General features: G+C 35.7%; 1 protein-coding gene across 2 annotated transcripts in view; it reads right to left on the reverse strand.

Annotated features, from left to right (window-relative positions):
* The window catches only part of Mapk1 (mitogen-activated protein kinase 1), a 102,060-nt gene that overhangs the window by 52,337 nt on the left and 32,124 nt on the right, over positions 1–17,599 (reverse strand). For both annotated transcript variants that reach the window (XM_071618374.1, XM_027924243.2), the window contains exons 2-3: positions 7,325–7,507; positions 5,311–5,500 (exon numbers count right to left, since the gene is read on the reverse strand). In XM_071618374.1, coding sequence (XP_071474475.1) covers positions 5,311–5,500; positions 7,325–7,507 — 373 coding nt within the window. The remainder of the gene's footprint in view (positions 1–5,310; positions 5,501–7,324; positions 7,508–17,599) is intronic.

Genomic DNA, 17,599 nt, shown 5'->3' on the forward strand with positions numbered 1-17,599 from the left:
AGAATTCTAAAATGTCAACATCTGCTGGACCTCAGGGCTTCAGATAATAAATGCAAAGTGTTTACAGAAACCAAAAAGAAAACTTACTGCTATTGACCTTGTCTGGTATCAGTCAAAAGTTTAAGGTTTAAGTCACTAAGAATAGTTGATACCTTGAGAGTTGAAGAGTAGGAAACACTTTAGTAACACTGACATTAATGGATAAAGGAAGAAATGACATTACTGTCTGCTAAGAAATTCTAAAGGACCAAAAATAATAAGTTAGGTAAGGCATAGGGGCTTGAGAGATGGGCATTACAGTCATCTTTGGAGTACAATGCTCTCCTGAATATTTATATCCATGATACAAACTCCATATGCACACTTTAAACATTCAAGTAAATTGTACTAATTTAAATATATAAAATACTTTCTTGGGTTTCTGACTCTCTGTGTTAAATTCAGTTTTGAAAATAATGCCTGTTTTTTTATGAGGATGACCAACTCATTTATCAGTGTGGGTACAAGTTTTGGTGAGTAGGTGAATAAAATGGCTCTAGCTAGGTAAGGACAAGTCCATTCACAGTGAGAGATAATAAAGAAAGTAGTCTCGTTCTGTTTGTTTTATTCTTAAGGATGAGCATTTTCAAGCAAAATTAAGAGCAAACTATTTCCAGAAATATTATATACTAAAGAACTGAGAATGTATCTCCAAAACTCAAAATATTCTGTTATAGTAGGGTTCTGTCAGACATTTAAAGGGAAAACAAAACAACTGGGAAATACTCATTGCAACTTTCCAAACAAAAATCTCTAAGAGCTAAAGAAGTAGTACACCATTCCTAAAAGCAGCTTCAATCTTATTGTACTCACTGGCTTTTAGGTGCACAGATCCAGAAAGAAGGAAACAGTTATAGCCCATGTGGAAAGTCTAAGAATCCATATCAGGATTCTAAGAGGCAATGGTCCAACTTTTAATCTCCACATCTCACTGAATGTGGGGCACTCGGTTTCAAATATCCCTTGACAGTGTATAAGCCAACTGTCTGACTATGGAACCCACTGCCTTTTTTTTTTTTTCCTTTCTTCAAATTGAACCCAGGGGTGCTCTACCACTGAACTACCTCCCCAGTTCTTTTCATTTTTTTATTTTGAGGCAGTCTCAAGAAATTGACTAGGATGCTTCAAACTTGTGACCCTCTAGACTCAGCCTCCTGAGTCTTTGGGATTATAGGTGTGTGCTCTGCATTAGGTCCCCACTGCCTTTCTTAGATAGTTACAGAAGGCTCTCTGTAACGTACTTCTACCCAACCTCTCCACCCTAGAGCCAATGACTAATTCCCTATTATTCATTTAATGCTGCAAGCACACAGAAGAGAATTTAGTGTTTTATGTACTCATTCCTTACTTTTTATTTCCATCATTCCTTCTGCCTACAATATCCTATTCCCAATATGGCCACCCAGCTACTGAAAGTCTACCCATTCTCAGAGGTCTGACATGGATACCACCTTCTTCCTGGCACCTCTCATAGATTGAACCAGAACTGGTTATCTCTCTCCTTTGCATTTGTACACAACTCTTTTCTATATCTGTTATTTTTTTTAAAACCTTTTTTTCAGTTGTAAATGAACACAATACCTTTGTTTATTTATTTATATGTGGTGCTGAGGATCGAACCCAGAGCCTCACACATTTGAGGCAAGTGCTCTACAGCTGAGCCACAACACCAGCCCCTTTATCTCAGTTATAACATTATTACAATGATCTGTTTATCAGATTTCTGATTTATCAGTTTTCAGATTTTAGGAGCAGATACTTATCTCCCTGATCCAACATAGCTTTACACAGGAATGTCTACTAGACAGAAATCCAGAAAATGATATCTACATGTATACTTCTTAGATATTTTCCTTAATGTTTGAAAGATTCATCAACTAGAATCAACAAATGGGACTTACTCAAACTAAAAAGTTTTTTTCTCAGCAAAAGAAACAATAAGAGAGGTAAATAGGGAGCCTACATCCTGGGAACAAATCTTTACTCCTCACACTTCAGATAGAGCCCTAATATCCAGAGTATACAAAGAACTCAAAACAGACACTTCTCAGAGGAGGACATACAATCAATCAACAAGTACATGAAAAAATGCTCACCATCACTAGCTGTCAGAGAAATGCAAATCAAAACCACCCAAGATACCATCTCACTCCAGTAAGATTGGCAGCCATTATGAAGTCAAACAACAACAAGTGCTGGCGAGGATGTGGGGAAAAGGGTACACTTGTACATTGCTGGTGGGACTGCAAATTGGTGCGGCCAATTTGGAAAGCAGTATGGAGATTTCTTGGAAAGCTGGGAATGGAGCCACCATTTGACCCAGCTATTCCCCTTCTCGGTCTATTCCCTAAAGACCTAAAAAGAGCATACTACAGGGACACTGCTACATCAATGTTCATAGCAGCACAATTCACAATAGCAAGACTGTGGAACCAACCTAGATGCCCTTCAATAGACGAATGGATAAAAAAAATGTGGCATTTATACACAATGGAGTATTACTCTGCATTAAAAAATGACAAAATCATAGAATTTGCAGGGAAATGGATGGCATTAGAGCAGATTATGCTAAGTGAAGCTAGCCAATCCCTAAAAAACAAATGCCAAATGTCTTCTTTGATATAAGGAGAGTAACTAAGAACAGAGTAGGGAGGAAGAGCATGAGAAGAAGATTAACATTAAACAGGGATGAGAGGTGGGAGGGAAAGAGAGAGAGAAGGAAAATTGCATGGAAATGGAAGGAGACCCTCAGGGTTATACAAAATTACATACAAGAGGAAGTGAGGGGAAAGGGAAAAAAAAAAACAAGGGGGAGAAATTAATTACAGTAGATGGGGTAGAGAGAGAAGAGGGGAGGGGAGGGGAGGGGGGATAGTAGAGGATAGGAAAAGCAGCAGAATACAACAGACACTAGTATGGCAATATGTAAATCAGTGGATGTGTAACCGATGTGATTCTGCAATCTGTATACGGGGTAAAAATGGGAGTTCATAATCCACTTGAATCAAAATGTGAAATATGATACATTAAGAACTATGTAATGTTTTGAACAACCAACAATAAAAATTAAAAAAAAAAAAAAGAAAGATTCATCAATGTTGTAGCATTACCAGTACTTAACTCCTTTGCAGTTCATTGTTATGGATCTATCACATTTTATTAATCCTTTATTAACTGGGCGTCTGGATTATTTCCACTTCTTGGCTACAGGGAATATTGCCATGAACATTGGCGAACAAATGTTTTTGGAGACAGGTATATACTTAGGAGTAAAATCCTTGCCAATGCTTGTTATTTTCTGTTTTGATCATAGCCATCCTAATGTGTGTTAAATGATATCTGTGATTTTGGTTGCATGTTTTCCTATTAATGATGTTAGGCATCTTTTTATATTCTTATTGTGCATTTAAATATCTTTTTCAGAGGAAGGTCTATTAGGATCTTTTCCCCATTTTTCAATTTGGATATTTATCTTTTTATCATCGAACTGTAAGAATTCTTCATATATAGTCATCCCTAGGTATCTGGTATGTGATTGGATCTAGGACCCCAAGGATACCAAAAACCAACACATGCTCATCAAATCTCTTACATAAAATGGCATAATATTTGCATACAACATACAAATATCATCCCATGTACTTTAACCTCTAGATTACTTACAATATCTAACATGATGTAAATGCTATATAAACACTGAACAGTTGTTACACTATATTGCTTGGGAAATGATAAAAAGTTTGCTGATGTAAGTACAGATGTGTTTTATTCTCTGAATATTTTCTATTTACAGTTGGTTAAATCCATGGCTGCAGAACCTATGGTTGCTGAACCTACAATATACAGGGGTTGACTATATTCTAGTTATAAGTCCCTTATTAGGTATATGGTATCTCTTATTTTTCAGGTCATTTTACTTTCTTGATGAATTACTTTGTAGGTCAAGCTTCACAACTTAATGGAATCCAATGTTTTTCTCTTTTGTTGTTTATGCTTTTGGTGTCATGTCTAAGAAGCTCTAACACAAGATCAAAAAGATTTTTTCATGTGTTTTCTAACAGTATTACATGTTTTAGTTCTTAAATTTAGGTCTCTGATCTGTTTGTGAGTTCATTTTTGTACAGGTACAAAGGAAGCATCCAATCTCACTCTTCTGATGTGTCTATCCAGATGTCCCAGCATGATCTGTTGAAAAGATTATTCTTTCCCTACTGAGAGGTCTTGATATCCTTGTCAAAAATCAGCTGACCACAGACACATGGGATTTATTTATTGACTATCAATTCTACTCTGTCTATCCTTTGGCCAGTACCACACTATCTTAATTACCATAACTTTGTATTAAATTTTGAAATCAAAAAGGGTGAGTCTTGGGGCTGGGGCAGTAGCTCAGTGGTAGAGTACTCGCCTAGCATGTGTGAGGCACTGGGTTTGATCCTCAGCACCACATAAAAAAATAAATAAAATAAAGGCATGCTGTCCATCTACAACTATATATAAATTTTTTTTTTTAAAAAGTTTGAGTCTTCAGAAAGTGCAAGTCTTCTAACTTTGTAAGACTGTTTGGCCTCCTGAATTTCTACATGAATTTTAGAATTCATCCATCAATTTATGAAACAAACAAAACCCCCCAAACCAAAAACACAGTGTGCTGGGTATTTGATAGGGACAGAACTGAATCTGTAGATCAATGTGGGGAATACTGCATCTTAATATTATTAATGTGAATTTCCATTCTTTCATTACAACTGAAGACATCTGTAGATCTCCCTTTTTATTTCTCTGCCATCTATTAATCTTCAGTATATCTTCAGTATATATCTTCGGTATAAATTTCAGTGCATATCTTCAATATAAATTTGAAAACTATAAAAGATTCCTTCTATGGAAGGTCTTACTGAGGACAGAAGATAGTAAGGTTAAGTTGTCTACTGATTTCTGAGAGTTTCTTATAGAAAGCTTGAACGAAAAGATCACGAATGAAACAATTTAAAAACTTAACATATAATACAATAACTATTTGCACATAAAAAATACTAAAATGCACACATAATAAGAGAACACAAAAAATGCTGGAAGAAAATACACCAATTTGTTAATAGTTTATTAGCTCTGGAATGGAAGAAAGAATGGAATAGAGATGATGATGACTGGCACCTTTTACTTGCATTTTTTGCTAAGTTTTTGCTAAGTGTTTTCTGAAATAATCTTAAATATGAAAGAGTCCCCCCCAAAATATATATCACCCTAAAAATAAATAACCTGGCTGACCTTGAGATCACAAGTGGTGTTGAGCAGCAGATTGGAAGGCTTGAGGTCACGGTGCAAAACATTAGCTGAATGGATATACTTTAATCCTCTGAGGATCTGGTAAAGAAAATAGCAGATATGGTCGTTGCTGAGGTGTTGTGTCTTCAAGAGCTTGTAAAGATCTGTTTCCATGAGGTCCTGTACTATATATCTGTTTGGACAGGTTAAAGTAAATACCAAATAGCTGGTCAAACTTAACAAAACATTAACAACAAAATTCACCCTCTCTTAGTTCTCTTCCCAAATAGCCCATAAGGTTTTCAAGGGAAAGGAGAAAAATGAAGAAAATTTAGTGTACCTTTCTGGAAGAAATCTGAAATAGTTAACTCCCTGACTAGGTCCTGTGGGAAACAGGCATTATACCTGTATAATGTGGCTGATTATAGACCCTAAGACCTGAAACTGAAATATTGGCTAATCTAAGTCTCAACTCCCTTGTTCTCTAAATTATCTACCATCATTAACTCCCCACTCAAGTTTAGAGAGGGTAGGTGGTGGCCAAAAGCATCATACACTCCTTCATTTCTTTGGCCCAGCAACCACTTATAAATGTCACTATTCTTTTCTTCCTTTCTTTGTGCCATCTCCCCATCTCCTCAGAAACCAACCATAAAACTCCAGAAAAATGTTGAAACTAAACCTCTCAGTCTTAATTTTTTTTTTGATTCTTTGATTACTGTTAAGATCCTATAAAAATAAATAAGACCAAGGGAAGTTATGCTTAGAAGGGGTGTGTGCTGGCTTTGCTTCTCTTGCTTTCTTATCTAGCTGTATATCTAAGCACAGCTATGGCTACCTTTTTTCTTACAGAAATTACAGAAACCTTTGTTTAACTTTACCATAGTATTTCATTTTTGTATTAAAAAATTCATTTCTGCATAAATACTTCTGTTTCCCATATTCATGTTAGATGAGACCTACATGGGACTCAAGACACAGGACGTAAAAACTTGTCATCTGCAAGGTTGTTTTCAGGGTGAAAGAAAAATAAAGTAGGACCTACAGATGGTAGCAATGGGAGGCATTTCACTTAAAATATCACTACACCTTATTAACAGAGCTATTTAAAAATGTAAAGAGCCCCCTAGAAACAGTAAAATGCAGTTCCCAGGAGGAGTAAATCACAAATTGGACAAATTGGTAGGAATATTATAGTAGCCTTTAGCATGCTTAATGCCTCTTTCATATGTAATCTTGCTTAATCCAGATTTTTTTTTTGGCACTGGGGATTGAATTCAGAGGCACTTTACCACTGAACTAAATCCCTAGTCCTTTTTATTTTAAGACAAGGTCTCACTAAGTTGTTTAAGGCCTTTGCTAAATTGCTGAGGCTGGCCTCAAACTTGTGATCCTCCTGCCTCAGTCTCCAAGCTGCTAGGATTATAGTCATGTGTCACCACACTTGGCCTTAATCCAGATTTCTAATGTTAGTCCTAGTTATTCACATTAATTTCAGGTGGAGTTGGCCTTAAAGATCATGAGGTCCAGTTACTTCACTTTAAAAATAAGGAAATGGAGACCTAAAGAGGAGCGATGACACTGTTGAAGATCAGGACAGTACCGATTTGACTTAGGTCGATATCTGGTGAACCCTCTTTCTTGACTGATTTTTCCTTTCCTTTTTTTACCACGATAACAAACCATCCATTGAACGGAAAACACATGACTGGAAATTATATTAACCAATACTTTCCATAACTACATTTAAAGAAAGTCTTTACTGAAACCAACAAAGAAAACATTAAACTTACCTAAGAGATACTAAAATTAATTACTGACAAAAGATAAAATCAGTCAGAGAAAAAAAAATTAAATCATGCAAGCATTATGGTAAATAGCAAGTAGATTACAATCTCCTCTTAAATGTGCTTTATATATTTTTCCTTTACTCTGATAAATCTAGCGAATTTCAAGTTATATTTTACTCAATAAGATGATTAAGCAGTAGAGTCAGTTAACAGCCAGAAAAGGATACACATCTTTCATCTGCTCAATGGTTGGTGCTCGAATAATATCATTGATGCCAATGATGTTCTCATGTCTGAAGCGCAGTAAGATTTTTATCTCCCTCAGGGTTCTCTGGCAGTAGGTCTGGTGCTCAAAAGGACTGATTTTCTTGATAGCTACTCGAACTTTGTTGATATTATCATAGGCAGAGCTTGAAAAAAAGCGGGGAGGGAGAGACGGCATTAACAACAGTCCAATCTCTTGGTGGAAAGAATACAAATTGGTAAAATATTAAAATTTTATCATTCGGTGTAAATATCTGTTATCCAAAAAAAGGTCTCAAAGTAGGGAGAAAATATACTGACAGAATATGACAAAAAATAACAGAGGATTCAAACTTAACAGAGGATTCAGCCCTGTTCACTAGGTGGATGCCCATTTTCATAAACCCAAAACATGGGTTTATGCCAGATATACAAAATCATTTTCCCACTGTCTTAGACAGCAACTGCATTCTGATCAGAGTAATCACTTCTGCCTCCAAAACAAGAGCTTACTGTTGTAGTAAATTCCTCTGACTCAGCAGAAATGTTCAAATGATCAACTACATATTTATTCAACCCTAATAAAAACAAACCAAGAAAATGCCTTGATTACTTCTTTATCAATACTTTTTCTCTTAATTGCAAAATGACATATTTCTTTTCTGTTCCCAAGAAACGGAACCAGGAGGTTGGGATAGTTTTACAACAAAACCTGTAAAATAGACTTCAACAAATATTTTCATAGCCAAAACACAGGGCCCAATTAAGATCCAACTTCATATTAATTCCAAGCAGAAGCAAAAATAAAAATTTCATGATGAATTTAAACCTTGAGTATTATATCTTCATAATCAACATTCTATTGAGATATTTTCTATAAAAGTTTTTTATAGTAATAAATATCAATATCTGGCCTATTGACCAAAGCAATGAAGTAATATTTATAGGCAATAAAACCCTGTTTCTTGTTTCCTCAGGGTAAGGGCAAGTAAAACAACTATTCGACTAAAGTTTGTGCTTCTATAATGATATTTATCAATCTCTTTTAAGAATCACTGCATTTGTCTGAATCTACCATAAGACTATGCTCTAGGAGGGAACTTGACTTATTCAGCTTCAATGATCTCACAATATCATTAATATAGTTTACACTGTTCCTAAATATTCTGAAGTGAAATATATTTCCTTAAATAGAAAAATCACTACTTGGATGTGTAGTTTAAGCAAGCTCACTCAATATTGGGAATACATATTTTTAGGAAAGAAAACATTTTTGGTAATGCAAATCTCATAAAGACCACACCTTCAACAAAAGAGAGAGATTAATAAAGGACTCAGTGGTAGGAATGAAGCCCTGGGGTTCCATCTTTCATACTGCAAAAATGAATGAATGAATGAAGAAATAATTTAAAAAGATGTGAAACACTTGATTTCAACTCAACTTAATAAATTTCTAGTTTTACTAAACAGTAGCCAAATCACACATTTGCTTTACATGATAATTCAACAAGATTTCAGGTCAGTGTGCTCTTTTTGCATGAACATTCAGTGATGAAATAACTGACATCTTTTTTTTTTTTTTTTAAATAAGGTAACTTTTTTTCCCCATAGCTTTATTTTATTAATTTATTTTTTATGTGGTGCTGAGGATTGAACCCATGGCCTCTCATGTGCTAGGTAAGTGCTCTGCCACTGAACTACAACCCCAACTCTGTAACTGACATCTTTTAAGTTAGAAGGCCATTCCTACTTCAAAAGAAGGTGTGACCCTGTCCATGGAGTGTGGTCTGTTTCTGATGCTCTCCCCATTTTCTTTTTGCTGAGTTTTTGGTTAATACAATCATCACAGTACTGATCACAAAGAGGTTACATTCTTTTTTAAAAAATATATTTTTAGTTGTAGGTGGACACAATACCTTAATTTTATTTTTATGTGGTGCTGAGGATTGAACCCAGTGCCTCAAGCATGCTCTACCCCTTGAGTGCCTCTACCCCTTGAGCCACAACCCCAGCCATTAACAACTCAACATTTGCTATCTCTCTTTGGGTGTCTCTGTTTTGTTTTATATATTTTACTGTTCTGATACTTGGCAAACATACTTCATTGGCATATCTTTTACGGTGGACTTTTCAGTGCCTCTTAATAGTGGGTGTTTAAAAATTAATTTGATAGAGCCAATATTGTTTTTGTTCCCTGGGATCTCTGCTCATCTCCCTCTTCTCCCCAACTAAAAACACACTACAGTTCTGTAATTTAAATGTATGTCTTTTATTCTATTTTTAAATATTTATTTATTTTTAGGTGTAGATGGACACAACACAATGCCTTTATTTTTATGTAGTGCTGAGGATCGAACCCGGATCCTGCCCATGCTAGGCGAGTGCTCTACCCCTGAGCCATAATCCCAGCCCCAAAATGTATGTCTTTTAAACAATTTATAGTTGCAGCTTGGGATTGTAATCTGATTTGTGATTATAGAGTTTTGGGGATGGATTAAATTCAGGATACTTATATTTTTCCTTTTAACTGATAAACTTGCTCTTTTCAAAAAGAAAAAATTCAAAGGTTAAATAAATTGTTCATAGTTGAGAAAATAAAGAGTTTCATCAACCAAAGAGAAAAAAATAGTTTCCTAACTAATTCCTATAAGGCAAACAAACTTTAAATAAATTAAGATGCAAAAGAATTAAAACCAAAACTAATGATCAATCTTTTCTGTAAGCACAAGCTTGAACATCAAAAGATAAATGAGTAAATGTGATTTCACAACACATTAAAACAATAATCCAAGTTGGGCATGGTGGTGCAAGGCTAATCCTAGCTACCTGGTAGATTACAAGTTTCAGGCCAGCATGGGCAACTTAGTGAGAATCTATCTCAAAATGAAAAAATACAAAGGGCTTGAGATATAGCTCAGTGGTAGAGCATTCTTAGGTTCAATCTCCAATACTAGTGATTAAAAAAAAATTATTATGACCAAGTAATATTTATCATAAGAATCCAAGAACAGTTCATTAAAAAAGAAACACTAAAAATAAGGGATCACATTGAATACACATTTCTGCAAAAAAAAAAAAAAAAAAGGCACAAATGGCCAAGAAGCATACAAAATCAAAACCATAATGAGTTAATACCTCACAATTACCAGGATTTTCACTATTGAGAAAAACAGAACATACCAAGTACTGACAAGGATGGGGAAAACTTGGAACCCTATGCGCTGTTCATGGAATATAAAATGGTATAGTCACTGCACAACATAGTATGAAGCTACCTCAAAAAATTAAAAACAGGACTGGGGTTGTGGCTCAGTGGTAGAGCACTTGCCTTGCATGTGTGAGGCACTGGATTCGATCCTTAGCACCACAAATAAATAAAAGTATTGTGCCCATCTCCAGCTAAATTTTTTTTAATTAAAAATAGAATTGCATTATAATCTAGTAATTTCACTTCTGGATATATATACCCAAAGTAATTCAAAACAGGATTTCCAAGAGATAATGACATACCCATGTTGATGGCAGCATCAAGCACAGTAGCCTAGATGTAAAAGCAGCCCAAATATCTACTGGCCAATGAATGGATTAAAAATGTAGTATATATATATATATATATAATGGATATTACCCAGTCTTAAAAAAATAAGCTAATTCAATTCAACATCCTTCACATGATAAAAACTCTCATCAAATTATGTACACAAACTGGGTGCGGTGGTGCATGCCTGTAATCCTAGCTACTTGGGAGGCTGAGACAGGAGGATCCTGAGTTAAAGCCAGCTTCAGCAAAAGCAAGGTGCTAAGTAACTCAGTGAGACCCTGTCTCTAAATAAAATACAAAGTAGGGTTGGGGATGTGGCTCAGTGGTGGAGTGCCCCTGAGTTTAATCCCTGCTACTCTCCCCACAAAATTATGTATTGAAGGAATATACCTCAGCAAAATGTAGACCATATATAACAAGCTCACAGCTAACATACTTGACAGTGAAAAGTTTTTCCTTAAAGTCAAGAACAAGATAAGGGCTGAATGCTCCCAATTCTTGTATTCAATGTAGTACTAGGACTGTAAGCCACAAAATTTAGGTAAGAAAAAGAGATAAAAGGCAACTAAGTTGGAAAGAAATTTTTAAATTATCTCGCAGACATGATCTTATATGTAGAAAATCCTAAAGATAAAAAAAAGAAAAGAAAATCCCAGATGGGGTAGAGAGGGAAGATGGGAGGGAAGGGGAGGGGGGATAGTAGGGGATAGGAAAGGTAGCAGAATACAACAGTCACTAATATGGCATTATGTAAAAATGTGGATGTGTAACCGATGTGATTCTGCAACTTGTATTTGGGGTAAAAATGGGAGTTCATAACCCACTTGAATCAAATGTATGAAAGATGATATGTCATGAGCTTTGTAATGTTTTGAACAACCAATAAAAAAAAAACTTGTTAGAATAAATGAAGTAGCAAACATAAAATTAACATAAAATCAGCTGCTTCTATGTACTAACAAGCTAAAAGAGACATTAAGAGAATAAATCCATTTATGATAGCATCAATAAAATAATTAGGAATAAATTGAGCCAATGAGGTAAAAGATCTGTATGCTGAAAACTATAAAACATGGATAAAAGAAACCAAAGGCACAAATACATGAAAAGACAGCCTGTACTCATGGCTGTTAAGAACCAATATTGTGAGCTGGGGTTGTAGCTCAATGGTGGAGCACTTGCCTAGCATGTGTAAGGCACTGGGTTTGATCCTCAGCACCACATAAAAATAAATAAATAAATAAGGTATTGTGTACATCTACAACTAAAAATTTATTAAAAAAAGAACTAATATTGTTAAAATGTCTATGTCTATACTATCCAAAGCAATCAATAGATTCGGTACAACCCCTATGAAAATTTCAATGGCCTTTTAAAATTTTTTCCACAGAAATAATCCCCAAATTTATAAGGAACCAATAGCCAAAGGACTCTTGAACAAGAACAAAGGGAGAGGCTGGAATTGTGGCTCAGCGGTGGAGTGCTTGTCTAGCACATGTAAGGCCTTGGGTTCGATCAACATAAAAATAAATAGGCAAAATGAGGGTATTGTGTCCAACTACTTCAAAAAAATAAATATTAAAAAAAAAGAAAAGAACAAAGGTAGAGGTATCATCTTACCTAATTTCAAAACACATCACAAAGTTATAGTAATTGGAATATGGTATAGATAGGAGGTAGGAAAAACTGAGGAAATATTAAAGTGCATGAACTTTCAGTTAAGATTAATAAATTCTGAAGATCTGTTGTATGGCATGACAACTTCAGAAAAATGTTAAGTATGTAAAATGATGGATAGATTAATTGGCTTAATGTGATCATTTCACAACATGTAACATAACATATTGTACACTGCAAATATATTGCTTTTTTTTTACCTGTCAATTACACCCTTAAGAGGCTGGGGCTCAGTGGCAGAGCGGTTGCCTAGCACATGTGAGGCACTGAGTTCGATCCTCAGCACCACATAAAAATGAATATATAAAATAAAGGTATTGTGTGCATTACAACTAAAAATATCTGGTGGGGGGGAGAATGCTTGCAGGGAACCAGCATGTATTAGCATGAAAGCAGACATATAGACATTAATAGAACCCAGAAAAAAGTTCATGCATTTATGGTCAAATTATCTTTGCGTGTCTCTTAAATCAATGGTCTGGAAAATAAAATATTCACAAATAGAAGAATGAAATTGATGCTTATCCCACACCATATACAGAAATCAACTCAAAATAAATTAAAGACTTAAACATAAGACCTAAAAAAAACTAGAATAAAACATAAGGGAGGTCAGGTGTGGTGCATGCCTGTAATCCCAGTGGCCTGGGAAGCTGAGGCAGGAGTCTCAGAACAAAAAAAAGCAAGGCGTTAAGCAACTCAGTGAAATCCTGTGTCTAAATGAAATACAAAATAGGGCTGGGGATATTGCTCAGTGGTTAAGCACCCCTGGATTCAATCCCAGGTACCAAAAAAAAAAAAAAAAAACAAACAAAAAAACTTCTTTTTTGTGATTACATGAATGAACCTAGAGAACATTATACTAAGTTAAATAAGCCAGGCACAGAAATACTGCATGTTGTTTCCTTATATGGGAAATCTAAAAAAGTCATACAAGCAGAGTAAATGGTGGTTGCCAGTGGCTGGAGGGTGGAAGGACATTGGTCAAAGAGTACAAAGTTTGTTGTGCAGGATAAATAAATCCTAGAGATCTAATATACAGCATAGTGACTGTACTTAATACACTGTATTGTAGACATAAAATTTGCTGAGTAGATCAATGTTCTTCCTACATACATGAAAAGAGGTGACAGATATTTTAATTAGCTTGATCATGGGAATCATTTCACAATGTATACTTAACATCAAACATCTCCATCAGCCGGGAATGGTGGCATGTGCTTGTAATCTTGTGGTTTAGGAGGCTGAGGCAGGAGGATCACAAGTTCAAAGCCAGCCTCAGGAATTTAGTAAGTCTCTAAGCAACTTAGCTAGACAAGTCTCAAAATAAAAACGAAAAAGGGATGGAAATGTGGCTCAGTGGATTAAATAGCCCTGGGTTCAACAATCCCTGGTACCAAAAACAAACAAACAAACAAACAAAAACCCACCAAAACCAAAAAATAACCACCATCAATATATAAAATTTTAATCTGTCAATTATGTTCCAATAAAGGTAGAAAAAGAAAACAAGAATAAGGTTAACCTTTTTATCTCATGCTACAACATGCATGAACTGTGAGACCATGAGCTAAATGGGATAAGTAAGTCACAAAAAGACACATACTGCATGTTTCTACTCACATGTGGTATCTAGTTACACTCAGACAATCAGAAAGTAAAATGGTGGTTACTGGGCTGGGGTTGTGGCTCAGCGGTAGAGCGTTCAACTCACATGTTCGAGACCCTGGATTCGATCCTCAGCACCACATAAAAAAACAAAACAATTGAAATAAAGGTGTTGTGTCCAACTACAATTAAAAAATAAATATCTTTTTTTTAAAAAAATGGTGGCTACCAAAGACAAGGGGAGGAGGAAATAGGTAGATGCACTTAACAGGTACAGTTTCAGTTTTCCAAGATGAAAAAGTACTAGAGATCTATTGCATGACAATGGATACGTTTACAGTCCTACTTGTACACTTGAAAATGGGTAAGATGTTGAATTTTGTTGTGCTATTATAATTTAAAAAATTAAATCAACCTGTAGAAAGGAAGGTTTATTTTGGTTCATGGTGTCAGTCCATAATCATTTGGCCCCACTGCTTTCTGCCTGTGGGTAAGGCAGAACATCATGATGAGGACTTCCTGGTAGAGTGAAGATGCTCATTTTGTAGCAGCCAGGAGTCAAAAGAGAGAAAGGAGAGGTCAGAGTCTCAATATCCCTTTCATGGTCATACCCCCAGTGACCTAATTCCCTCCCATTAGGCTCCACATTCTAAAGTTTCCACTACCACCCAATTGTGTCATCAGCTGGGACCAAGACTTCAACATGAGTTTTTTTTTTTTTTTAGGGGGGAGGGCAATTTAAGATTCAAACCATTAAAAAAGAGAGAAAAAGATATATTTAATAAAATAAAAAAATATTTCAACAGATGTCAAAAAAGAATGGATCCGCACACGCCTGTAATCCCAGTGGCTTGGGAGGCTGAGGCAGGAGGATCACGAGTTCAAAGCCATCTTCAGCAAAAAGTGAGGTGCTAAGCAACTCAGTGAGGATTGAGGATGTGACTTGGGAGGCTGAGGCAGGAGGATCACAAGTTCAAAGCCAGCTTCAGTAAAAGCAATTCAGTGAGGGTTGAGGAGGTGAGGATGTGGCTCAGTGGTTGAGTACAGCTGAGTTCAATCCCCAGTACCAAAAAAAAAAAAAAAAGAATGATAGTGGCTACATGAATCTATACGTGATAAAATTTGTACAAGCCAGGATTGGTGGCGCATGTCTGTACTCCCAGTGGCTCAGGAGGCTGAGGAAGGAGGGTTGTGAGTTCAAAGCCAACCTCAGCAAAAGTGAGGTGCTGAGCAACTCAGTGAGACCCTAACTCTAAAGAAAATACAAATAAGCCTGGAGATGTGGCCCAGTGGTTGACTGCCCCTGAGTTCAATCCCTGGTACACCCCCCCCCCCAAGAAAAGAATAAATGACAGCATTTTAAAAAAATGTACAGGACTAAATAATCATATACACATAAATGAGTGCCTATAAAACTAGTGACACATGAATGAGCCCTGTAAATTGCACTAGTATTCATCTGTTGTGGTACTGAAATACAGTTATGCAAGATGATGCTATTGGGGAGAACTGGGATCTATGTTTTATTTCTTACAACTGTGTGAGAATCTATAATCAACTCAAAGTAAAGTTTAATTAAAGAAAAAAAGCCCACAAATAGGGAATTGGTTTTCCATATAATGGAATACTAGAGGTGAAGAGAAAAATGATGTGGAAACATTTTCAATATTAAGCCAAAAAAACCAACAAACAAAACTCCTCCAAACAGAACAACAAAATAAAAAAAAAAAATTAAGGTCTACATCAGTGGCTAGTATGTTATCTTTTCCTAATGAGGAATTAAAGTAAATAATAAATAAAAATCAACATTTGCTAATATTTGCATTAAAAAAAAACTGGGAAAGGATACACAAGAAAGTAGTATGAGTATGTATAAGGGGAAGGACAGAACGCTAGGCAGAAGCAGGGCATATAGGGATAGGGAGGGGTGCAAAACAGTTCACACTATATTCTACATTATTTTGATTAGGGATCTACTATGAATCTGTTCAAAAAATAAAGTACAAAAAAATTTTTAACGTGTTTTTTAAGTTAAAAAAAAAAAAAGAATTACCAGTAGAATACCCTTTAAAGAAGACACAATTATTTTGGAATTCTTGACCAATATAAAAATATTTTTAAAACATAATTACTGCAAGGTGGTATAAAATATCTTTATTTAACCTCATTCTCACTTAAGCAAATAATTTATCAAGTATTGGGTTAGTCCCTTCTGTAAACAGACTACTCATTCTGACATTAGGATATGAAGATTCTAGATAATACTCTGCCCTTGAGGAGTTCAAGGAATTCAGAGTACCCATTCATTTTAAATGAACACAACTTCAAGTCTCAGATGTGTTCTACCCTAAGAACCCTAAATCCTGGGAAATGGGAAGCGGTCAGGGTTGTAGGTTGGAGATGAGTGTATCAATTCTTAGAGAAATTTTCTACTACTTGACAAAAACAAATGAATTTTTTATATAAAATTTGAATCTCAAAATTTGTGTTGGTTTCATGGGTGTATGTGTCAAAACTTATCAAATTTTATACTTTGTGTAATATATTGTATATTATAAATATTATTGTATATGTGTGATTATTGCATATTACTCCTTAATACAGTAATTTTAAAACAGCAACAGCCCTCCCTCAGCACCCTCCAAATTAAGGAAGGAACCAAGGCTCTTTGGACACATGGTCCACTCCAGGGTTAAGGCGGGTAAGAACAGACAGATTCCAGGAACATAATGACCAGTAAGTACATAAGTAAAAGTCCACAAAATTCTGGAGTATTTAACATGTTTTGTGATCACGTAGGTAAGAAAAGAGAACCAGCATGAGTCAATAATGAACAAGTCATGTTAAACTAACTTCATTTCCTGTTTTGATAGGGTTACTACAACAACAGGAGAATGCCGCCAAAGCTGTGGTGAATTCAAGCCATATGCATTAAGCACTTCCCATTTGTAAGACTTCATGTTAGGATTGAAGTAAAAAACAAATGATCCTGCTCTTGAGAAACTTGCAAATCAGTGAGGAAAGAGAGACAGGAACACATAACACTTTTAGCACAGTAAAAGCACTTCTGAAACTCAAGAAGAATCTGGGTAGCATAATTGCAAATAAGGGTATTAAAGGAAGGATTAAAAGAAGACTGAGGTTTATATAAACCATATCCTACAGGAAATAAAAGCAAGGACACAAGGAAAAGCAAACAGAAATACATGGATGGGTTATAATCAGGACATTTTATGGGGACCACTGGCCCTCACCTAGCCATGTCCCTTCTATGAGAGATTTATAGGGTGTGGGGACCATGCCCACCAGGAGCCCCAGATTTCCCTGCACCAAGAACTATGCAGGCCTATGCCCAGCAACTCTAGTGAAAGCGGAATTTCCCTCCAATCTGTGCACCCAAAAGGTGGCCAATTGGCAGGTGTTCACAAGTGTG

This window comes from Marmota flaviventris, chromosome 1 (genome assembly GCF_047511675.1).
Source record: "Marmota flaviventris isolate mMarFla1 chromosome 1, mMarFla1.hap1, whole genome shotgun sequence".
In the NCBI taxonomy this organism is placed as follows: domain Eukaryota; kingdom Metazoa; phylum Chordata; class Mammalia; order Rodentia; family Sciuridae; genus Marmota; species Marmota flaviventris.